Below are 23,398 nucleotides of genomic sequence, written 5' to 3'. Positions count from 1 at the left end.
GATGGATGGATGGATGGACAGACAGGTAGATGGATAGGTAGATGAATGGGTGGATAGGTGGATGGACGGATGGGTGGGTGGATGGGTGTGTGGATGAACAGATGGGCAGATGGATGGAAAGACGGATGGATGGATAGACAGATGAGTAGATGCATGGGTAGATGGGTGGTTGGGTGAATGGATGGGTGAATTCCATTTTTCCCTTCTCTCTCTCTCTGAGCTATCTCTTCTCTTCCCATTCTGGCTATTAACTCTCCTGCCCCAATTTGAAACCTTCCCTCCCTCTGGACACCTTCTGACCATTTTAGTGGTCCTTATTTCACTGAAGCCACAGGGTTTATAGTTGGGACTTACTCTATTGGATGCACTTGACTATGGAAGTGTCACTTGGTTACAAGAGAGCCCATCACAGCACAGTGTTTGTGCTCCAAGCTAGCGTGACTCCTGCCTGGGAAAGCTAACCACCAAGTACCTGAGCAGGGGATGCTACTCCTCCCGCCCCAACACCCCAGGGTGGTAGAGGGGCCGGGGAGCAGGCCGGAGGGGCTTCCTGGACCTGGCTGTCCTGGCTTTGTCACTTACTTAGCACATCAAGGCAGAGCGTGTGTGGAATGTAAGAATCCTGCTTTTTAGCTTTTGATGATTAGAATCTTTCAGTATTTTAAGTGCTTTAAATAAAGAAAACGTGTGGTAAGCCTCTGGGTGGCTGCTGGCAGCCAGGCTCTCTCGAGATCAGAGGGGCATCTCTTGTGGCCTGGAGGGAGGCCGTGTCCATGGGGCTGAGAGGTGGAGAGGGGGCGTTAACACAGGAGCGAGCTCGGGGTGGGGGTGGGGGCACCTGCAAGTGCCTGCCTTGGGCCCCTGGAGGGCGGTCTGCAAGTCTTCCCTCGGGGCACCTCCTCCGCGGCCCCGTGTGGGCGGATGTCGGGAACTAGGTCCCATCTCCCACCGTCTCCTAAAGCCACCAGCCCAGATCCTGGGTTTTCCTGGAGCATTTTATTTTCTTTTGACTGACTGGTGTAAACAGGATTTGGCCGGATTTGGATTAGCTGTGTTCTGTTCAAGCTGAGAGCAGGACCCACGCACTTTTATCAAGCTTAAAATGATGCATTGGTCTGGTTAAAGTTGCCACGGCGTATTCTGCTCCTGCCCACCATACGTTCCCCATTTTCTGCCTTGTGCTGCTTTAGTGGAATTTTCTTGACTCCATCGCTTCCCGTAGGGCTGTGGGAGGTGCACGGAACCAGTTTACGGCGAGGGGAAAGCTTTCCCCAGCTTGGTTCAACTCATGCCCTTTGAGGGAGTTGATTGTTTCCCACGGTGCAGACAGGAAACGAAGGTCGCAGAGTTGGGGCACAATCAGGGACATGGGAGGCTGGTCCGTCCCTCCCCTGTTCGCCGAGTTCTCCACGGCCCCCGAGTTGTCCTGCAGGACACAGTTGGGGTCTTACTGTGGGGGCCTCCCTGGTGCAGAGTGAGGGGCTTCAGGTGGCTTCCCGCCCGGGTCACCCCGCCTCTATGTGCTCAGAGGCGTGGGGCTGGCGTGTCTCCGGATGATCCGGTGGCGTGGAGTGGATTTTAGGGGGTGGGGGCAGGCTGTGTGCGCCTGAGCTGGGGGCCCCAGGGCAGCCCCGCCCTGCGCGTTGCCGTGTGGGTGGGGTGTGCGCAGAATCCGCGTGTGTCTGTGGCGCGTGTGTTAACAGAGTCGGCGAACACGTTTTGCTGCCTTAGCGTAGGGCTGTTCCACCGCCCCTGGGCCTGGGTGTGGCGCGGTTCCTCGGTGATGGGAGGAGGGTGCCGCCGGCCCTGCCCTTGCTCCGTGGCGTCCCTGGCACCCTGGCACCCTGGCCCGGCCAGGCTCGGCTGGAGCTCAGACCCCTTGACCCGTGCCACCCAGAAAGCCGGGTGCAGCCAGGAGCCGCTCCCTGCCCGCTTTCCCTCCTGCGCCCTGGAAGTGCCGGTACTTCCGTCCTGCCCCACGTCCTGCGGGTTGGGGGCAGCCGGGGCCCTCAGGACTTGGTCACGCCAAGGTCGGGAGGGCTGGAAGGCGCCTGCCGGGGTGAGGAGCTGGGAGGGACAGGCGGGGCGCAGCATTCCTCCCTGGCCACATCCAGGTGGCCTGAGAGTCATGAGACGTCTTTCAAAATAAACCTCGGGGAAGGGGCCTCTCAGAAGGCGGCCTGCACGGGGGACACGCCTGTCTGTCTGATCAGGCTGCCCACCGTGCCCGCCCCGGGCCGACCCAGGACGTCAGTCAGCTCTTCTGAGCCTCCGAGGGCGGCGCCCGGCCTGGGCCGGCTGGGTCCGGGTCCCCGGAGTCCTGGACAAGGCTGGAGGAGCCGCCGGAGGGCAGGGAGGGCCTGGGGTCTGCGCTCAGCCCTGCCCCAGCCGCGCTTGCTCCCCTGTGCAGGTGGCACAGGGCTTCCGGCCTCAGCTCTGCCCTGCGGTGGCGCCACGCTGGGGGCAGAGCCTCGGGCCATGGCTGCGCTCCCTCCTTCGGGGACAGTTCAGTGTGTGAGGAGGACGTGACGGGACAGGGAGCTGGGCGGCCTCTCAGCCCCGGGCAGCGCCCATGCCCTGACCCTCGCCACACACACTGAGCCCTCCTGAGCATGCACACTGCAGGCTTACACGTGTGTGTGCGCGCACACACTCACCCTCGTGCCCCCAGGACTGGGGTCCAGCAGATGTAGGATCCGGGGTCGCCCCCTCGGCAGATCCACGGGGACCCCAAGCCCTAGGCCTCCTGCTTCTGTCCCGACTGTCCCCTCCCACCCAGCCCCACACCCTTGCTAGCCCTCCCCTGTCCCCACCCCAAATGCGGGCACCACCCCGATCCCGCCTGGAGCTCCTGTCCCTGAGGAATTGGGGGGGAGGGTTCCCTGCATCATCCCGCAGCCTCGGCAGGAGCACCCCCTCTCCTCCCAACTCTCCCTGCTGCCAGCCTGGTGCCCACTGTGCTGGGGGCCCCCTGCCTGCCCCCCAGAGGGCCGTCCACCCTGCCTCTGGTGACCGCTCGCTGGCCTCTGCCCTGAGCTGTCAGGGACCCCGGGTATGGAGAAGGGCCTCATTTCCTGGCAGTCATGTGTCCTCGTCATTTCCCACTCGCTGGGGTGGTGAGCAGTCAGCTCTCCCTTGGGGACAGCTCTGGGGTGCAGCCCTCTGCTCGCCTGTTTAGTGTCTTCCAAGCAAAGTCTAGGTGCCTGGGAATGGGCGCTCGGGCAGGAGCGTCATGCAGTCTGCTCACCGAGACGGCTCCCCTGGGACGCCAGGGTGGCAGGACCACACTCCAGGGTGGGATCGCATGGGTGCTCGTCCCCCACAGGCACCCCTCAGTCTCCTGTGCTGGGAGCCAGGAGACCCCCCCAGGAATCCTGGGGAGACGGCAACCAGGCCCCTGGACACAACAGGAAAGACGTTTCCCATCCACCTGGACAGGTGTGGGAGCGTGGCCCCTGGGCGCCTGTCCCCTGCGGAGAGCCCAGAGCCCTGCTTCCCGACCCTGACCAGAGGGGGTGGGGCGGCCAGGCCCCCCTGCAGACCCCCCTGGGTTAGGGAGCTGCCAGCCTTACAGTGAAGGAAAAGAGGAGCCTGGACGTGGCGTTAGGGCTTCTGGTCGGAGGGGGCCTGGGACGGCCCTTACCTCAGCCCGCCCAGGCGGGTGGTTTCGCGAGGGAATTTTCACACCTGAATCAGCCCTGAGCGGCGGGCAGGGCACGGCCCCGGGAGGGCAGGGTGGGCAGCACGGGGGCCCTGGGAGGGCAGGGCGGGCAGCGCGGGGGCCCCGGGAGGGCAGGGCAGGCAGCGCGGGGGCCCCAGGAGGGCAGGGCAGGCAGCGCGGGGGCCGGGCCAAGCCCCCCGGGGTCTCAGTAGGGTGGTGAATGTAATGCTACCGGAGCATAGCCTGGAAGTGGTGACAGTGGGAAAGTTTCGTTAGCACAGTAAAAACTTAAAACAAAACCCCATAGAACACCTAAAAAAGAAAACATGGAGCTGCCCCCGGGACCCCCAGGCAGGCCTGAGAGCAGCCCAGCCCCCCACTGAAGGCACATCCCCCTGGGCAGCACCACCCAGGGCCCGGTGCCCAGGAGCGACACAGACTGGGGGTGCTGCACAGACTGGGGGCACTGCACAGAATGGGGGCGCGGCACAGACTGGGGGTGCGGCACAGACTTGGAGTGCGGCACAGACTGGGGGTGCTGTGGAGACTGGGGGTGCTGCACAGACTGGGGGCGTGGCACAGACTGGGGGTGTGGCACAGATTGGGGGTGCGGCACAGACTGGGGGCGTGGCACAGACTGGGGGTGCTGTGGAGACTGGGGGTGCTGCACAGACTGGGGGCGCTGCACAGACTAGGGGTTCGGTGCAGACTGGGGGTGCTGTGGAGACCAGGGGCGCTGCACAGACTGGGGGTGCTGCACAGACCGGGGGTGCTGTGGAGACCAGAGGCGCTGCACAGACTGGGGGTGCTGTGGAGACCAGGGGCGCTGCACAGACTGGGGATGCTGTGGAGACCAGGGGTGCGGCACAGATGGGGTGCGGCCAGGGCGGGCTTCTGAGCTGGGGCCGGGACCCTGCGTCTGGCCGGGAGGTCCACCAGGTGGGAGACCCTCGCGGGCGCCCCGAGGTGAAAGGGCCGGTCCTGTTTTGGCCACAGCAGGGGCGCCCGTGAGGGCCCCTCCCCCGCCCGCCTTCAACTGGGAATAACCCAGCCGCATGCTGTCCTGGCATTAGTTAGAGGGGAATTTTCTAGATGCTAAATTTCCTGGGAAACGGCTTATGGCAGAAGTGCGGCAGGGGATCGGCTTGGCAAGGGGGACAGGGCCAGAAGGCTGTGTCACTGCCCTGCTCCCCGGCCAAGGCTGTGTCCCTCGCCGTCCTGGACCCCCTCCCCAGGGCTGGGGCACGGCCCGCTCTCAGGCTGTGGGGTGAGGGCCCTGGGGCAACTTCTGGGAAGAGCCCAGAGAGCAGGAGCCGCGGGCCTTGGGGCAGCGCATGTCTGTCCTGGGTCCTGCAGTCTGGGTCTCTTCCTTGTGCCCCCTGGGGCTCCCAGCCGCCCCTCACCCCAGCTGCCCACCCCGCGCCCGGGCACCTCCAGGGCTCCGCATCCCTAAAGCCCCGTCCATCTTCCTGTCCCGCCCAGCTGCCCTAAGAAGCTGCAGAGGCACCGCCTTGCAGGTCCTTCAGAGTCTGGCCACATAGGGGCCCGCAGGGTGGGCACACACCTGCCCGTCCGCCACGCCTTCCCAGGTGTCTGTGGGACCCACCAGGACAGGCGCAGGTCACCCCATGGCCGGGCAGGCTACACAGCTCACACCTGGTCCTTTCCCCGTCCCTTACCCACCTGTGCTCTCACACCTGGGCCTGCCCCTGCCCCCCACTCACCTGTGCTCTCACACCTGGGCCTGTCCCTGCCCCGCACCCACCTGTGCTCTCACACCTGGGCCTGTCCCTGCCCCGCACCCACCTGTGCTCTCACACCTGGGCCTGCCCCTGCCCCCAACTGCCAGGAGTTCAGAGGAAGGGGGCTCGGTCCTGCCACCTTCTCGCAGCAGACAGGCCCCCTGTTTCTGTGAAGTTGGCTTCTCTGACCTTCACAGAGACGTGGGATAGGGAGAGGGGTCTGGGAGCAGGGGGATTCAGAAGAAACCAGCCAGCCACCGGGGACAGCCGCCGTTCCTCTCCCGATGGGTGTCCCGTCCTACCTCTGCCCCCCTCCGAGACACAGGGTCCGGGGGAGGCGAGGGGAGAGGATGGGCCTGCATCCCACTGGGCAGCAATAAAACCTGTCCTCGGAAGCACGCTGCCCGGGGCCGGCCTTCACCTGGGCTCGGCGAGGCTGCCCACTGTGAAACCAGGAGCTTAAGGAGTCAGCATTTAATCGGGCCTGGGTCCGGGGTCCCTCCAAAAAGCTGCACCCAACCCTTCTTGCCAGGCACTGTGCAGGGTCTGCTTTCCTCATGGTTTTCTTTTTTTTTGCCTTTTGGAAAGGGCTTATAAAATGTGGTTACCACGGCTTTTGTTCTTGATCCCCATTTCCAATTCTCACTGCACCCCCCAAAAAAAACATGTTCAGAATTTTCCTGGGATTTTCCCTCCAGATTCAGTTATGGGAATCAGCATAAGAACGAAGTTGTGAAACCTGTGCCCAGATTGCCTTCTCTGTAAATCCCCAGAGCAGGCGCTGGGGCACTGGGGCGCGGGTGAACGGACCCCCAGGGCACTCCTTGGCCCCCCTCCCCTCCCACGCCCGGATAATCTTTCCTCTTCCTTGAAAAATAAACTCTGCAGGGAAACGGGCGAGGTAGGCCCTGGCTGGCCACCCCCACCCCAGCTAACCTAGAATCGACTTCCTGTCTCTATGAACTTGCTTAGTCCCATTATTTCGTATCAGTGAGATCATAAGGACACTTGTCCTTCTGTGCCCGGCTTATTTCACCCAACATGAATATACTTTCAGACTCGTTCATGTTGGTGCATGTACCAGAATTCATTCCTTTTTATGGCCCCTGTCTCCTCAAAATTAAAGCACAAAAACCTTCATTGTGTTTTGGTTAAATGAATAAAGCACACACTGTAAAGACGTAGTCTTAACTGTTCACGTAAAAATAGCCTTAAAAAGCAAAGAAAGGAAAAACAATGACAGATGGCCTGACATCTCTCTCAGGTGTATTCTGTCCCACCTGGATGGCCGTGTTCTACCGCCTCCGCCCCCCAGCCTCCCTGCTCGAGGGCCTTGGGCGCTGCCCCCTGTCCTGCCTCAGGCGCCCCTCCCCCCACGGGCACCCCTCCCCCCTGCTGCGCTGGGCCTGGCCACCTGCACCTGGCTGTACCCCAACATGCCTCACTTTTGTTCTCTTGCATCACCCCAAGCCCTGCCACGTGTTGTAATCTCTGCCCCGCCCCGCCCCATAGGACGTCTCACGCCCCCAACCCCACTGTGCCTTCGAGGCGGGTTTGACTTGGTCAGGTCTCCCTGTCGCCTTCTGAGCTACACACCCACCCCTGCACCCCCGCCCTGGGGCTAGGAGGACCCTCTCTTTTCTGGGTGCACAGGAAAGCAGGGACCAGCATCTGTTGCCCAAGTGACCGGCTGCCTGCAGCATCTGTGCGGGAAGGCCTGCGCACGGCGCACTGCTGGGGGCCTGTGGATTTCAAGCCTTCCTCCCTGCAGCGTGGCTGCGTCCCAGCACAGCTCCAGCCTGCTTTCCAGGGGGAGTCATGGAGCCGTGGGCCAGGACCCTCCCCAAACAAAGCAGGGCCAGCTGGTGGGAAGGGGCGACCGGGGGAGCCGCTGGGCAAGCCCGCGTGGAAGCAGCAGCCTGCGCAGGGCCTCTGGGCCGCGTGCGTAGCGCCCTGGCAGGTGGAGCGGGGGTTCGGGAGCTTGGCTCTCCCACCCCAAGGAACACTCCCAGCAGACACGTCCCCCCTCTGCCCTCCCATGGTCTTCTCCGTGCTGCTGGGGGTGGGGCCACCCAGTCTGGCCCCCTCGGGCCTCAGCCACTCTGCTGAGATAAGCGTGGCTGGGGCAGAGCCATTGCTGCTGGGGACGCCCTGTGGCCTTCGTCCCCAGGACTGAGTGCTGTGGTATTTCTGTTGAAGTCAGTTCTCCATATTACCAAGCCCGGTGCCCCCAAAACGATCTGGTTTCTGCCCTCAGGAAACTCCTGTGTCTGTGCAAAAGGTTTCTGCCCTTTTGGGGGTCCTACCTGCCTCAGGGACACTCAAGAGGGAGGTGACATGAGGAGGGAGGTGATGTGAGCAGGGAGGCCGGGGCAGAACAGAGACCCCCGAGGCCAGCTCTGCAGCCCACATCCCCTCCCAGCTCAGCCTGGGCTGGGTAGCCGCCATGCGCACAAGGGCCCCTTGTTTTCTGACCCCACCCCCCAATCCTAGAGCTCAGGGGTCAAGACAGGACAGAGCAAGAGTCACCTCGGGGTGGGGAGAGGAGCCCCCGAGGACAGGAATTTGGGGTGCCTGGGCAGCATGCTTCACACCGGAGCCTCCGCTCTCTTAGAGGCACAACCCGTATGTCAATTTTTCACATTCAGTAGGGGCCACCCCATAAAGGACAGGGCACAGTTGATGGGGAAGGTTGTAAATGCTCAACCAGGAGTGTCCCCTGCCTGCCTCTGGCATCTCCACCTGCCCTTGATGCCTGTACTTGGCTGCCCAGGCAGGGCTGCATGGGTATGTGTGGTAGCACGCCCTAGTGGGCGAGGGGGACCTGGAGCTGTGCAGCGGGGGGCCACGTCCCCAAGGTGGGGGGCTCCTTTCTCCCTCTGCACCAAGGTGCCCTTTGGGCCAGCAGGCCCCGGGGCGAGGGGGGGCTCTTCACCACCCCCCTGTGTTCTCCCCAGGTCTGCTACCTGTGCCACAGCCTCCTGATGCTGGCCGGGGTGGTGGTCAGCTGCCAGGACATTGCCCCGGACCAGTGGGTGAGTCTCCCCAGACACTCCCCAGGATGAGGGGTGCCCGTCCTGGCGTCAGCGGCGTTGGCACCTGGCCCACTGTCGGGAACTGAGAGGAGCAGGAGGCTGAGGAGGAGCCTTCCCGTGCCTGCGAGGCTGCCTGAGGGACACCGGCCTTTGCCCCCAGCAGTGCCCCGACCCTCTCCTCCCCTTCCTGCCCGCCCTTCCTGCCCGAGCTCTAAGCAGTCACTCCATCATGTCCCTCCCTTCCTCTGTGTTCCTCTGTCCTCCCACCCCGCTTTGGAGGCGCCCTGCCCATGCCACCCCACCCCCGCCGCAGGGCGAGCTGCAGCTGCTGTGCATGCGCTTGGACCGCCACATCAGCACCCACATCCGGGAGAGCCCCCAGGCCATGCACCGGACCAGGCTCAAGGACCTAGCCGCACAGACCTATGTCCGCTGGCAGGAGCTGCTGGCCCACTGCCAGCCCCAGGTGTGGCCCTGTCCAGCCCCCAGACCAGAAGGGAAAGGAAGCGGTCAGGGGGGCGGACCAAAGCCCCTGAGACAGCTGAGCCCCTGGCGGGGGTGGGGGGCACCATGCCTTGGGGGACCCTCATCACTCCCAACAAGAGGCCCCTGCCCGCTGCAGAGCAAGACCAGGGGCAGAGCAGCGCTCCCTCCCGCAGCAGTTCACGCAGAGGCTCAGCCCTCGGGAGGGCTCAAGGGCCGCCCACTGCACGCGGAGTGCTGCCAGGCTGCCCGGGCCTCCTGTCTCTGCAGCTGCCACCTCCACATCACCGCCACCCTCTCCACCCCCACCCCGTGCTTTTCTCAGCCCCTCTAGCTGGTGCTTATGGGATGCAACCCTTTCCTGCTCCCACGGGTCCCTGCCAGGCCGTTTGGCTCTTGTCCCCATTGTACCGATGAGACTAAAGGGACCCCCAGCTCAGCCCCCTGTTGCTTCGCTTGCCTACCAGGGGCCCGGCTGGCCTGGGCACCTTCCCTTCCTGGAACCCTGGCCCTCACCAGCCTGAGCGGGGTCTGGGAACCTTCTCTTCATCTGCTGGGCCTGCCCGGCACCCTCAGGCTCTCCCCTCACCCTCTCTTCGCCTCTGACAGCCTGACACAGCAGCCACAGGCTGCAGATGTCGCAAGGGTGTGAGAAGGCTGGGGGCAGTCCTCACCGCCAGCCCCAAGGGGACCAAGGCAGGGACAGCACGTGAGCCGCGGAGAGAAGGAGGCAGGAGACCTGGCAGAGCCAGGTGCGAGCACCCCATCTCCTTCCCCCACCCCCCCACGGGGCTGTGGTGCAGGGACCCCCAGTGCCTGGGGCAGAGGAGGCCCGTGGCAGGAGGCGAGCGGGCCCTGGCCAGACCGGGGCGCCTCGGGACGGCACAGGCCCCGCTGGGCCCAGGTCCACACCCGCGTGTCCTCCTTGCCGCAGGCCCAGTACTTCAGCCCCTGGAAAGCCATCTGAGGGAGCGGGCAGTGGCCGGCCTGGGGCTCCCGGCTCAGGCAGGAAGTGAAGGAGCCAGGCCAGAGGACACCCCGATGCTGACGGGCCTGCTGGAGCCGGAGCCCGCGTCCACCACTGCCCCCGCCCCGCCCTGCCCTCTGCATGCCCCACCCCCCCATGCCTCTTCTCCTCCCCAGGCTTTGTCCCCGAGCTCCGAGCTCCGGCTTCCTGGGCCCTGCCCACCCTCCTTGCCCTCTCCCTTGGCGAATGTGAGGTCTCTTTGTGCCTATTAAAGTCTTGTTTCAGCATCAGTGGTTCGGGAGGCGTCTGTCTTTCCACCTCTCGCCCGCCTCCAGCTTCTGCTGGATTCTCACCTCGGACAGTCCTTCCCTGGTGGCCAAGGACGGCTGTCCTTCCCCCAGCCGGCCAGCACCCTGGAAGGCAGGGCGGGGAGCCTTGCTTGGACCCGCTGGGGAAGGTCTGCGGGACAAGGCGGGGGCCGCAGCTGGACTGCCCCTGGGTGATGGGGGCTCTGAGGTCGGCGCCCAGACCTAGGATGGGGAGGTGCCCAGAGGCAGACCCCCCGCGGCTTAGCTCTCCCTCGGCCCAGCCCGAGGCCTGTTCTGTGGGTCTAGGTCCCTGGCGGGGTGCCCCTCGAGAAACGTGGGGGGGCCTCTGTACCCCCAGACATCCCAGGGTTTCCACTTTCTCATTTGTCTGTCCTTCCAACCCCAAGTCCCCATTACCCATCTCTGGCCCATCCTACATTCCCTGGGCTGGGGTGGGGGATTTGCAGGGGGAACAAAAGGTAGGTGGGTGGTGGCAAGGGGCCCCTCCTGGACTCAGCCCAGGTGTCTGCCCAGTGAGCCTCGTGGGGCCGAGGCATCCCCCCGCGAGTCAGTTTAAGGCAGGCTAGCAAAGACCCCAAATTAGGGGAGACTCCCCCAAAACAAGGGCCTTGGGGCCAGGTGACCCATCTGCAGGCTTCCTGGGCCCGTTTCAGTGCCGCCTCTCCCTCGGGAGCCCAGAGCATCTATTATTCAGCGTTCACAGCACCCAGGCCAGGGCTGGGCCCTAGAGAAGGTCTCCCCGCCTTGGCCCCTGCTAAGTGATAGGGGGAGGAACCCGGGCCGCGGCCACTCCGATGCCCTGGCAGCACGGCCCAGAGCTCTGGTTTCTGCCCCTCTCCGCCTGCCCCCTCGGCCCGAGCACCATGGCAGCCCCGGCACTGTCAGCCCCAGCGCAGACCCCAAGATACGAAGAGCGGGGAGAACGCCCCGGCCTCAGCCCTGGATGGTGGCCCCTAGTGCTGGGCGGCCTCACAGGTCGGCCCCAGCTCCCCGGGCTGCTCTGGAAACCACCTTTGTAATTTCCCTTCTTTGTTCTCGCTGCCAAGGGCAGAGCAGGAGTAGCGAGGCCTGAGAGGCCGCACCTGGGAGTTTCCAGTTCTCAAAGCTGCCCCTGTCCCTTGGCAGGGACTTCTGAGCCCCTGTCCCCTCCGTCCACATCCTGGGTCTCCTATGCTACCCTCCCCTCCCCTGCGCCCCAAACCTACTCATACTTATCCCCGAGGGAAATAGATAGCTCGGAGAGAGGAGGTATGGGTGACAGCTCAGTCCCTGCAGGGACCTGACTGTAACCTGAGCAGAGGTGTGTGCCGGGAGGTCACCCAAGGGCGTCCGCCGCCTGCTGCGACCTGTAACGGGCCCTTTCTGCGACCGGCCTGCAAGCCGACCACTGCCTGGACACGAGAAGGGCCCCGCGCTCTGCCTGCAGCCTCACCACTTTCCCCTCGAGGCCTTCGTCGTTCCAGCCCTGGGGAAAAGGCTGGGGATATCCTGATGGAAGCCTCTGGAAAAGCAGCATCCGGGGCTGTGATGACGGATGTTTTCCTGCTTCCTTTTGGTGACGGTGGCTGGGACGGGAAGGGCTTCCCAGGTGGACGGCCCTGATAACTCTCTTTCTGGAGGAAGTACAGAGAGGAAGTCTTCTTCCTAAGTCCCTGCTCACCTCTGTCCCCAGGCCCTTGGAAAGACCCCTGAGGGGTGACCCAGAGACGCTTTCTCGCTTCCCCATCTGTGGGTGGACAGCACTGGCCCCTCAGCGGGAGGGCCCCTGCGTGCGTGCACCCTGGGCCTCGTTCCCTGCAGAAGGCTGCCCTGCGAGACGGCAGAGTCGGGGCGGGGGGGGAGCAGCTCAAAGGAGGGGCACCGTGGTACAAGGCCAATTCAGGGTGGGGGCCACTGGCTTTTCAGCTGGGACTCTTGGGCCCAGCTCTAGAGGCTGGCCTGAGCTGCCAGTATATCCTTGGAGTTGCTCAGAAGGCACTTCTCAGTCTTTCCTCGACTTGGCCTTCCATAGAATATGCTAGAAGGACCCGAGGGAGACCAGACAGGTACCTGAGCCTTACTTCCCCTTTCCTTCCCCTCCATTAGTATTTTCTTTTCCCTTAATTTAAGACCCAGGAATCCTCATTTCCTACCCATTGTGCTTTTATTTAAATGTATGAATCACGAGGAAGTAGTCACATAGGAAACTTTATCCCTTGCCCACCCACCACCCACCACCCACCACCCACCCACCCATGGCAATGGCCAGTGCTGGAAAGGAGCAGAAAACACTGCAGGAAACGAGGGAAGGTGGAAACGGGGAGGGGGGGAGCTGGAGGCTTAACTTGAAGTTGGCCTCAGAGGGTTAGCAGGAGGTCACCCCACTTCCGCCTTCATTCCCAGCTAGGGTATGGAGCCCTCCACTGGGGAAGCCCCCTCCCAGGCAGAGCCAGGGAGACCCTGCCTCCGCCCATCCTCACACCCAGAGGCGGGATGGGGGTGGGGGGAGGGAGCAGATAAGCAGATAGCAGGAAGTGGATTGTTTGGGGCCTGAAAGTTGTTAGGATATACTATGACTTAGTGAAAAGACAGGAAATAGGGAGTCCAGAAACATGACTTAAAAATTCTGAATTAATTATCCAACCATACGACTTTGGGCAAGTTATTTAACTTTTCTGAGACTCATTTTATCTGTAAAATGGGAATAACAATATGTGCTTTCTAGAGGGTTTCAGGAACAGGGCCCAAAGCACAGAACAGGTGCACGGGCCACTGGCAGGCCAGTCTCCATGCCTCCTGGCGTCAAACAGCACCCCCTCTGCAGCCAGGGGCCTCCCCTGCCCACCAGTGCCCTGCTTCCCCTCTATCTCCAGCATCTCCAAGGCCACAGCGTTTTTATTATTTTTCTTCTAATGGAAAGATCTGGGAAATGTGGCTTTGGCCAGCGCGGAGAAGGGGCTTTTACATGTACCAGCAAAGACCCGATTGTTAACTGAGGCCAACTGGGCTGTGGGCCCCAGTTATCTGCACCCTCTCTGGTCTCCAGTTTTCCAGTGCCAAGTTCCAACCCGGAACAAAAGCGGCTGTTGGGCTGATTTATCAGCCAGATCTGCTGATGGGGCCTAAATGTTCCTCCCCGGAGGCCTGCACTCCCCCCCACCCCCGCGGACATCCCACATCCCGTCACCTCTTCCCTTTGTCGTTCTCCCCCACCACCACCATCGAAGCCAGAGGTGGCCTCTGTCTCCATGTGGGGGGAGGGGGTGAGGTGGGATTGGGTGATGGTGGCTGCCTCGGGGTTCCTTTGTCCACCTGCCCAGCTCTGAGGGCCAGCTTGGCAGGAAGCGGGACATCAGCACCGCCCAGGGGGCTGGAGCGCCCAGTGACTTCTAGGACAGGCTGTGGGCGGGGGCTGGCGGGCCTGGCGGCGGGGCTGGGCCGCGCGGCTCCCCTCAGCCCCTTCCACCTGCACGGCCGTCCGCGGGCCACTTGTTAACCTGCTTCCTCGGCCTCAAGTCCCGACGGGAGCGCGTCCCCTCCCTGGAGCTTGAGACCCAAGGCCCACGCCTGCTCCGGCGACGCAAGGGTCTACACGGTGGGCGAGGCCCACTCCAGCCTGAGGGCGGGGGCTAGTGGGCTTGGGGACAAAGAATCGCGGCAGAATTTTGGACCCTAAGACCGCTCCGACCGGCCGGGCAGAGAAGCCCCGCGTTCCCCTGCGCGCATCCCCCCCCCACGCGGGCCCCGGTGGCTGGCCCGCGCGCGTTCCGGTAACCCCAACTTGGGAAGCCCCCCACCCCGTCCGCGACCCCCAGCCCGGCCGCCGGACCCGCGGAAGGCCTCCGGGGGACTCTGCCGGAGGACGGGTGAGTCCGATTCGCCCGCGGCGACGCCCGGGAGCCCGCCCCGCCCCACCTCCCAGCGCTGTGGCGCAGCCCACGACTCCCAGGCCCGGGGCGACGCGGCCGGGGAGGGGCGGGCGGGCGGGCGGGTCGCAGCCCCCTCCTGGGCGGGCCTGCGGGTCCCGCCCCGGCCTCGCTCGACACCCCCCCCGATTGACGTCAGGGGAGGGGGCGGGGAGCGGCGGCGGCCGGGGAGAAAGCCGGCGCGGAACGCGGGCAGCCTGAGCCCGGGGGCGCGGAGCCGATCCGGGACCCAGGGGCAGGCAGCTGCTGGGGGCACGGGCGGCGCCCAGGGACCGAGCGCGCGGAGAGGTGAGTGCGGCCAAGGCTGCGGGGCTCGGCGGCCGCCGCTTTGTCCCTCGGCTCGGGCCTGGGAGTCTAGGGACGCGGGACGGGACAGCGGCAGGGACAGCTGTCCCCCCGAGGGCCCTCCTGTACCCCCTCCGCGGGCTGACTCGCGGGGGTGTGCCCAGCGCGGGCGGCCGCGGGGTCCGGAGATGGGGAGCGGGCTCGGCGGGGCGGAGGATCCCCCCGCCGTGGCCGGCATCCCCGCCAGGCGCCCGAGCTGCCCGCGAGTACTCCCTCCACCCCCCGCGACGGAAAGTTTGGGGCGGGCTGGGTCGAGGGCGCTGTGGTGGCATCGGATTTCCCCGCCGCGGCCCCCCGTTCCGCCCGGGAGGCGGGTCGCCCCGGGAAGCCAGGCCGGAGATCCAAGCCGGGCAACCCTGTCCCCGGCTGGAGCGCCACGACTTCCCGGCGGTAGCTTGGGCCGGGCACGCGTGGGGGTCGCCCAGCGTGCGTCCCGGGCTCCCCCGTTCCCTCGGTCCTGGGAGGGTCTAGGTGGGGGCTGCGCCGCGCGCGCGGGTCCTGGCGCGTGCCGCGGGGTCTGGCCCGGTCCTCGGGTACGGGGCGGAGGGAGGGCTGGGGGAGTGTTGGGGGCGGTGGGGGGAGTCGCCGCGCGCCCCCTTCCCGCGCCCGGGCCGGGGCCGACAGGGGGCGTCCGCAGGCCGGGCTCCGCCACGCTCCCGGCGCCGCCGCTTTGTTTGCGTTCAAATCCCCGGAGCTGGGGGAGGGGGACGGCCGGGGCCGGGTCCTGGCGGGGACCGCTGGTTTGGGGTAAGCAGGTCCCCGGCTCCCGCGTCTCTGGGCTCGGCGCTGGAGGGCTGGGGCCGCCGGAGACCCCTCCCGCCGGCGCGCCCTGCTCGGCGTCCCCCGGGGCGCCTCCCCGGGGCTGAGAAGGCTGGTCCGCCCCGGGGGCGCGCGGGGGGCACCGGGGCCGCGGCCCGGCAGGCCCGAGAGGAGCTCCCCTCCTCCGCACCGCCACGGAAGCCTGAGGGGAGCCCCGAGCCGACCCCGGGAGCTCGCCGCCCCCCCGGCCGGGGCGAGGAGGAGGGCGGGCCGGCGCTCTCTCCGCCCACCCCACCCACTTCCTGCCTCCTTCTGGAGCAACAAAGGGGCCTCGGGACGCCCGGCCCCTCCGGCGGCGGCCGCACTCCGGCCCTGCCGAGGTGGAACGGCGCGGGGCTCCGCTCGGGCTATTGTCTGCGCCGGGCAGGGAGAGGCCGGGGCCGGGGCGGCCGCTGGGGGCTGCGCCCAGTCCCCCCGAAGGGGGCTCCGAACGGCTCCCCCGGCACACGCGCCGCCCCCCCCCCCCCGTGGGGTTTGCGGCCCAGAATTAGGACTTGGGGCGGCTGGACCCGTGGAGGCAGGGCCTGCTTCCTGAGGTTATTTTAAGAAACCCTCGACCCTTTCAGGTGTGGGGGAGGGGTCGCTGCTGTCTATATTTTTCACCTCCTTCCTGTTGGGGGGGTCGTCAGGAGAAGACTTGGAGTGGAGGAGACGGGACGAGTCCACTCCTCCAGCTGACTCGGCGCCTTCCCCTTCCCCCAGGGAGATCCCACAGTCTTTGGGGGTACCGCGAAGGATGGGGGTGAGGCGGACAGCCGGGGTCTCCTGGAAAGGCCTGGTCAGGTGTTGGTTCAGCGCATCCTGGCCAGGCCGAAGGGGCCTCTGCGCTCAGGTTTCTCTGCTGTGTGTCTGACCCTTTCTTTCCCCCAGCAGGGCAGCTGGCTGGGGCTGAGTGTCCGCCATGGCCCCATACTGGGCTGTCTGGGTGCTGGCCGCGGGGCTCTGGGGCCTGGGTGCTGGGGCTGAGATGTGGTGGAACCTGGTGCCTCGGAAGACGGTCTCCTCCGGGGGTGAGTGCCTGGAGGCGCGAGGCGGAGGGGGAGGGCTGCCAGGCTGGCCCGGCAAGCGGGGTATCTTCAGGCTGTGGGGTGGGGGAGAGGTTGTGGCACAACTTTCTAAGAAGCCAGACTGGGTGGGCCCAGGGACCCAAAACTTAGGGAGCTCTGGAGATCTCTCCCCGACTCCCCAGCCCCAATGCTGGCTATCCCAGCTACACCTGCGTGGCGGAGAGTCCATGCTGCCCTGCGCTTGGCATGTCTTACTTTTTGAGTGGTCGCTAGTGCTGGGAGCCAGGGCAGGTGGAGTCTGTCAGGTGTGACCCCCCCCCGCCCCAGGAGCCTTTTTAGCCCCAACCCTCTGCCCCCAGGAACCCCCAGCGTTGGCCCTACCTGACCCCTCTGCTGCCCTGATACCCTCCCCTCGGGTGGCCCTGGATGGGTGTGTGCGTGGGCACTGCTGAACTGGGCAGCGGGCTAACAGCCCCCTCGTGCGCACGCACCTGCACAAACAGGTGATGTCAGGTGTTTGTGTCCCCTGTGCACCCCTGGGACCTGGCGATGAGCTCAGCTCCCTCAGGCTCCACTGCTGCTAACGAAGCCCTCCCGTGCCAGCCTGTGTCTGGGCTCTTCATCGGTTCCAAAGACTAAGAGTGCTGTGAGGGGCACCCTGAGGACAGCTTGGCAGCTGTTTTGGGGGCTGACATGGGACGTGCATGACTACCAGTGCTCCCCAGCTTTGCCCTCTCTGGCTTCAGCCTCCCTGGCCTGGCCCCCCGACCCCAGCTCAGCTCAGAGGCTGGCTCTGCTCGCCCCGCCGTATGGCCTGGGCAGCCTGGATCTGGAGCTAGCTGACCAGGGGCAGGGAGCACTCACCAGTGTCCCTCCCTCCTGCCCTGCTGGGCCTGGGGCCGGGGTCAGGCTGAGCCGCGACGTGGACAGCAGGCAGAGGAGGCGGACAGCAGGCAGAGGAGGCTGCTGGAGCCCAGGAGCTGGGAGGGGGAGCGGGGGTGCCCCTGGCACCGCAGCCCGAGGGGCCACTGACCCTGGGAGCAGGGCCCTCGCTCTGATGGCTTCCTCTGGCCGGAAGCTGTGGCTGAGATATCCTTCCTGTCTCCTGGGCAGCCGGATCTGCCCCCTCCCGGGCTGGGAAAGGCCTGTGGAGTGCGGGCTGTGTTGTGGGGCACCGGGGTGACCAGTGAAGGGGAAGGCTGTTGGGGGGCCGCCACGCAGCCCCCTCCACCCCGTTCAGCCCTGCCCTGTCCCCGCAGAGCTGGCGTCTGTGGTGCGGCGGTTTTCCCAAACGGGCATCCAGGATTTCCTCACGCTGACCCTGACGGACCAGACCGGGCTCCTGTACGTGGGTGCCAGGGAGGCGCTGTTCTCCTTCAGTGTCGAGGCCCTGGAGCTGCAAGGAGCGGTGCGAGCCAGGGGCGGGGCGGGGCGGGGCCCAGGGGTGCTGCGGGGTCCGGCAGTCCCGCCCCCATCCTGCCTCTGATGGGAATCAGCCCTGGGCTCTGCCCCTTCTCACCACTTCCCGCATTCCACGGTAGCAGAGACTTCGGAGGCTTCTGTCCTCTGCTGAAATAAACCCCGAGAGTGGTGACTGGGTCTTCTCCGTGGTGTCCCCTCGCCGCCCCCACAGGCGCTCTCAGTGCCCCCTGTGCGTGGCTGACCTGCCCCCTCCCTCTCTGTCCCCAGATCTCATGGGAGGCCCCGGCCGAGAAGAAGGCGGAGTGTATCCAGAAAGGCAAGAGTAACCAGGTGGGCGCTTGGAGCCCTGGGGGGCAGGCAGGGCCACAGGAGCTCCCTACTGGCCGCGTGACACCCCCCTCAAGCTCTCCCCTCGTCCCCAGTGCTGGTCTTGGTCCCCTTCTGAGTGCACGTGTCTCCAGGTCTGGCACTCTCGTGTAAACTGCACGCCTCTCTCCCCCAGACGGAGTGTTTCAACTTCATCCGCTTCCTGCAGCTCTTCAACACGTCCCACCTCTACACCTGCGGCACGTACGCCTTCCAGCCCAAGTGCACCTACATCGTGAGTGCCGCTCCCCCGGGACCCCTGGGCCTTGTCCCCAGGCCCCTCCCTCCATTGTCTCATCCTCCCTGTCCCCTTCCTGCCCCCAGGACATGCTCACCTTCTCCTTGGAGCGTGGAGAGTTTGAGGACGGGAAGGGAAAGTGTCCCTACGACCCAGCCAAGGGCCACACCGGCGTCCTTGTGGGTGAGTGGCTGCCCCAGCGCTGGCTCCGAGACCCCGGACTACCGGCCCCACTCGGGGATGCCGGGCTGGGCGGATCCTCGCCTGCTTCCTGTCTGGCTGACCCCTGTCCCCCACAGACGGCGAGCTGTACTCGGCCACGCTCAACAACTTCCTGGGCACCGAGCCTGTCATCCTGCGCAACATGGGGCCCCACTACTCCATGAAGACCGAGTACCTGGCCTTCTGGCTGAATGGTGAGCCCCCAGGCCCCAGCCAGGGCTGGGGGAGGGGCCGCAGCGGCCCGGGACCCGCCACCGCCCTGCTAACCCCGCTCCCCTCCTGCAGAGCCGCATTTCGTTGCCTCTGCCTATGTGCCAGAGAGCGTGGGCAGCTTCACGGGTGACGACGACAAGATCTACTTCTTCTTCAGCGAGCGGGCCGTGGAGTATGACTGCTACACAGAGCAGGTGGTGGCCCGCGTGGCCCGTGTCTGCAAGGTACGGACAGTTTGTCGCGCCGGTGATCCGGGGGGCCCGGGGGCCGGGCTGACCGCTGTGCTCCCCCTGCCCCCCACCAGGGCGACATGGGCGGCGCACGGACACTGCAGAGGAAGTGGACCACGTTCCTGAAGGCACGGCTGGTGTGTGCCGTTCCCGGCTGGCAGGTCTTCCTCAACCAGCTGCAGGCCGTGCACACCCTGCAGGGCGGCTCCTGGCACAATACCACCTTCTTCGGGGTCTTCCGGGCGCGATGGTGCGTTGACCAGGGGGGGTGGGGAGGAGTGGGTAAGCAGGCTGGGGGCGGTTCCGGGGTGCACGGGCCTGTGGGAAGTCCAGGCGGCTGTTTGTCCTGACGCCAGGGAAACTGCTGGGCACCCGGCCCTGGGGTCACGGAGGGAGGCAGGCAGTGCCCCATCCCGGGTGCCCTCTAGCGTCCAGTGTACTCGCAGGCCACAGTCGCCTTGTGCCAGGCTCTGCCGTGCTGCCCCACCCAGAGCAGGGAGAGACGGGGCACAGCGGCACCAGGCCTGAGCACTGCCTGGCTCCCTCCCTACCACAGGGGCGATGTGGACCTGTCCGCTGTCTGCGAGTACCAGCTGGAAGGCATCCAGCGGGTGTTTGAGGGCCCCTACAAGGAGTACCGGGAGCAGGCCCAGAAGTGGGGCCTCTACACCGACCCAGTACCCAGCCCGCGGCCTGGCTCGGTGAGTCCTCGGGGAGCTCGGCCACCCGCTGTCCGCCTCGGCCTGGCCCTGCCCAGCTGACTGGCTCTCCTCCCCGCACCCCTCCACCCCCAGTGCATCAACAACTGGCACCGGCGCCACGGCTACAGCAGCTCCTTGGAGCTGCCCGACAACACTCTCACCTTCATCAAGAAGCACCCGCTGATGGACGAGCAGGTGGGGCCGCGCTGGGGCCGCCCGCTGCTCGTGAAGAAGGGCACCAACTTCACCCAGCTGGTGGCTGACCGGGTCACGGGGCTGGACGGAGCTACCTACACAGTGCTGTTCATCGGCACAGGTGTGGCAGACGCAGGCAGGGTGGGGGTGGGGAGGGGGCCTGCAGCCCCGCCCGTCCTGCTCACACCCCTGCCCTTGCCCCCAGGAGACGGCTGGCTGCTCAAGGCCGTGAGCCTGGGACCCTGGGTCCACCTGATTGAGGAGCTGCAGGTGTTTGATCAGGAGCCCGTGGAGAGCCTGGTCCTGTCCCAGAGCAAGGTAGGAAGCCTGCCTCCGTGGGGCCAGCATGGGCACAGGGCATAGGACACAGGGCCTCACGCCTCGGGTGGCTAGGGGGAGTTCCTGGAAATCAGCGCGCTGGCAGGTCTGTGCCCTCTGGGGGTGGTTACCAGATCGTGCCTTGGCAAATGCTCCACCGTGTGTCCTAGACCCCACCCCCCAGCCCCCAGCTCTGGCCACGGCCTCTTCCTGCAGCAGCTCCCTCCCCCGCCCCTCCCTGGCTGCCGTGCTGTCCCTGATGTCCTCACCTGGTTAGGCTTTGCTTTTCTGCCCTGTTGCCCACCCTCCATTTCCTGGACCGTTTCCCAGGAGTGCTTGCCCTGGACCCTCGTACTCCTTTGGCACTTGCCACATGTGAGGCAAGGCGCCTCTTGCACTGTCGCTGGCCTTTAACAACTCTTGTGACTCAGAGTTGCTGGAGAACGTCACGTAAGGGCAGGGGGTCTGGTTGAACATCAGATTGCAAGTGCCGTCCACAGACCAATACCCAGGGCCTGCCGGCACCGGGGCCGGGCTCTGGGATCGAGGATAGGGAACTTCCAGTGCCGGCTGGAGCCAAGCCTCCACCTCTCGGGGCACCTTGTAATAAGGTCACGTCTGTAAGATGCTTAGGATTGGGCCTGGCTGGCCCTAAGCCTTCAGCACTTCCTCTGTTGCTGACAACTGGTCCTTCAGGGTTTTGTGCCGCCTTCTGCCTCCTCCTGCCTTATGCTCCCCTGCGAGAGCCTGGGCCACCCCACACCCTGAGGAGCAGTGTCCCCCAGCACAGCACTGGCTGACACCCCCACCCCCCCCGTTGCCGATTTCCCCCGTAGAAGCTGCTGTTTGCAGGCTCCCACTCGCAGCTGGCTCAGCTGCCCCTGGCTGACTGCACGAAGTACCACTCCTGTGCAGACTGCGTCCTTGCCCGGGACCCCTACTGTGCCTGGAGCGCCAACACCAGCCGCTGCGTGGCCCTGGGTGGCCATGCCGGGTGAGTTGGGCTCTGCACACGCCAGGGGAGGAGGGAGACAAGGTGGAGGTGGGGGTGGGGGGCACGGGGCACAGAGCTGGGACCCTGACGCCTGGCCCCCCTCATCCCCTCCCAGGTCCCTGCTGGTCCAGCACGTGACCACCTCAGACACCTCGGGCATCTGTAACTTCCATGGCAGCCGGAAAGGTGAGCTGCCCCATGTGTCTCTTTGTGGGTGGCGGGGGCCCTCGGACAGAGCTGCCCCACCGTGGGATTCTTGCACTGACCACACCTCTCTTCTTCGCCGCTGCAGTCAGACTCACGCCCAAGAACATCACGGCGGTGGTGGGCACAGACCTGGTGCTGCCCTGCCGCCTCTCCTCCAACCTTGCCCGTGCCCGCTGGACCTTCGGCGGGCGGGACCTGCCCTCAGAGCAGCCTGGCTCCTTCCTCTACGATGCCCGGCTCCAGGCGCTCGTGGTGATGGCGGCCCAGCCTCGCCACGCTGGGGCCTACAACTGCTTTTCTGAGGAACAGGGGACACGGCTGGCGGCCGAGGGCTACCTCGTGGCTGTGGTGGCAGGCCCCGCGGTGACCCTGGAGGCCCGGGCACCCCTGGAAAACCTTGGCCTGGTGTGGCTGGCGGTCGTGGCCCTGGGCGCCGTGTGCCTGGTGCTGCTGCTGCTGGTTTTGTCACTGCGCCGGCGGCTGCGGGAGGAGCTGGAGAAAGGCGCTAAGGCTGCCGAGAGGACGCTGGTGTACCCTCTGGAGCTGCCCAAGGAGCCTGCCAGCCCCCCCTTCCGGCCTGGCCCCGAGACAGATGAGAAACTCTGGGACCCGGTCGGCTACTACTACGCAGATGGCTCCCTCAAGATTGTGCCTGGCCACGCCCGCTGCCAGCCTGGTGGGGGGCCCCCCTCTCCTCCCCCTGGCATCCCAGGCCAGCCCCTGCCTTCCCCCACCTGCCTCCACCTGGGGGGCGGGCGGAACTCTAACGCTAATGGCTACGTGCGCCTGCATCTGGGAGGGGGGGACTGTGGCAGCCCCGGGCACCCCCTGCCCGAGCTGTCAGATGAACTGAGGCGCAAGCTGCAACAACGCCAGCCACTGCCAGACTCCAACCCCGAGGAGTCCTCAGTATGAGGGAGCCCCTGCCGCACCAGCGGTGGGGAGGAGCGCGGGAGGCACAGCTCCTGCTTTTGCACAGGCACCAGCTACCTCAGGGACACGGCGCGGGCACCTGCTCGGCCTGGGACAGGCTGCCTGGCACCCGGCTGCCAGGACGGCTTCTGTGGGGGGGTGGGGCTGGGACTCGCGGCTCGTGGGACCCCAGCAGCCAAAACTTTACAAGGCAGAAGGTGGAGTGAGAGAGAGAGTGTGTGTGTGTGTGTGTGTGTGTGTGTGTATCACACGTGTGACCTTCCTGTTTCTGCCAGGGCTTCCTTGGCCTGGGGTCCCCCTGTGAGTCCTTTAGAGCTAAGAAGGGGAAGGGGTCGGGCCACTGCCTACCCCCCTGCTGGCCCGAGTTGGGGGCAGCGCTGTACATACGGGCTGGGGTGAGCAGGGTGCTGTGCCCCGGTGGGAAGTGCAGGGCTGGGGGTGGGCCTAGCCCTGCGCCCAGGGCTGTGAATGTCTTCAGGGTGGGGGGAGGGAGCGGAGCCTCCTGCGTTGTTGGGGGAAAGGGTCCCATGGTGTTTTATAGGTGCCCTCCCTTGGGGGGCTGGCAAGGGCTTGGGGGTGGGGGGAGAGGGCGGGAGGGTTGTGGAGAGGGCAAACTCTCCCCCGGGCCAAGGAGGAGGCCTCCGAACAGTGTAACTTATTGTGTCCCCGCGTATTTATTTGATGTAAATATTTGAGTATTTTTATATTGACAAATAAAACGTTGAGAAGGAGGCCGGCGCCAGGCTGCTCCGTGGGAGGGAGGGGCGCCCGGGCTGCGGCCAGTTCCCACGCCGTCGTCCGAGGCGCTGGAGCCAGATGTCGCCCTCGGCCTCTGGCCAGTAGGCCCCAGGGAGACGGCGACCACAAGGGGCCGGCCCCGGGCTGGGGAAGCCGACGGGCGTGGGGCGCGGCCCCTGGCCGAGGACCTTCCTCCGGGAATGTCACGGTCCTGCCCTCCCCGTGCCCCCGCCAGGCACGCGCCGCCCCCCACTGCCGCAGAGCGCCGCAGGGAAAACGGAGCCAGGCCTGGAGCCTGCCCACCCCCTTTTCTGGGCGCCGGGACCCC

The 23,398-nt window shown here is 65.6% G+C and overlaps 2 protein-coding genes across 12 annotated transcripts in view; both read left to right on the top strand.

The window, feature by feature from the left end:
* FAM178B (family with sequence similarity 178 member B) overlaps positions 1–10,055 on the top strand; it is an 87,874-nt gene extending 77,819 nt beyond the window's left edge. For 4 of the 5 annotated variants that reach the window (XM_077133805.1, XM_077133802.1, XM_077133804.1 and 1 more), the window contains 4 exons: positions 8,361–8,438; positions 8,752–8,904; positions 9,531–9,673; positions 9,856–10,055. In XM_077133805.1, the coding sequence (XP_076989920.1) occupies positions 8,361–8,438; positions 8,752–8,904; positions 9,531–9,673; positions 9,856–9,937 (456 nt within the window). In that variant the 3' untranslated portion in view covers positions 9,938–10,055. The remainder of the gene's footprint in view (positions 1–8,360; positions 8,439–8,751; positions 8,905–9,530; positions 9,674–9,855) is intronic. The other variant, XM_077133806.1, reaches the window with a different exon arrangement.
* Positions 10,056–14,299: 4,244 nt separating this feature from the next.
* Positions 14,300–23,063, top strand: SEMA4C (semaphorin 4C). Of its 7 annotated transcripts, none has more exons than XM_077133792.1 (15): positions 14,300–14,410; positions 16,160–16,296; positions 17,553–17,701; positions 17,983–18,045; positions 18,218–18,316; positions 18,406–18,502; positions 18,619–18,735; positions 18,827–18,978; positions 19,059–19,234; positions 19,541–19,685; positions 19,779–20,001; positions 20,086–20,198; positions 21,035–21,192; positions 21,308–21,378; positions 21,485–23,063. In XM_077133792.1, exons 2-15 carry the CDS (start codon positions 16,188–16,190, stop codon positions 22,312–22,314), a joined length of 2,502 nt encoding a protein of 833 aa, XP_076989907.1. In that variant the 5' UTR covers positions 14,300–14,410; positions 16,160–16,187; the 3' UTR covers positions 22,315–23,063. The 7 variants fall into 7 exon arrangements, with proteins under 7 accessions (XP_076989907.1, XP_076989908.1, XP_076989912.1 ...); XM_077133793.1 differs by having other exon boundaries at positions 16,157–16,296; XM_077133797.1 differs by lacking the exon at positions 14,300–14,410 and adding an exon at positions 14,831–14,857.
* Positions 23,064–23,398: the final 335 nt, after the last annotated feature.

This window comes from Tamandua tetradactyla, chromosome 17 (assembly GCF_023851605.1).
Source record: "Tamandua tetradactyla isolate mTamTet1 chromosome 17, mTamTet1.pri, whole genome shotgun sequence".
In the NCBI taxonomy this organism is placed as follows: Eukaryota; Metazoa; Chordata; class Mammalia; order Pilosa; family Myrmecophagidae; genus Tamandua; species Tamandua tetradactyla.
The sequence above is the reverse complement of the archived record's forward strand: the minus strand, read 5'-3'. Positions and strand labels throughout refer to the sequence as shown.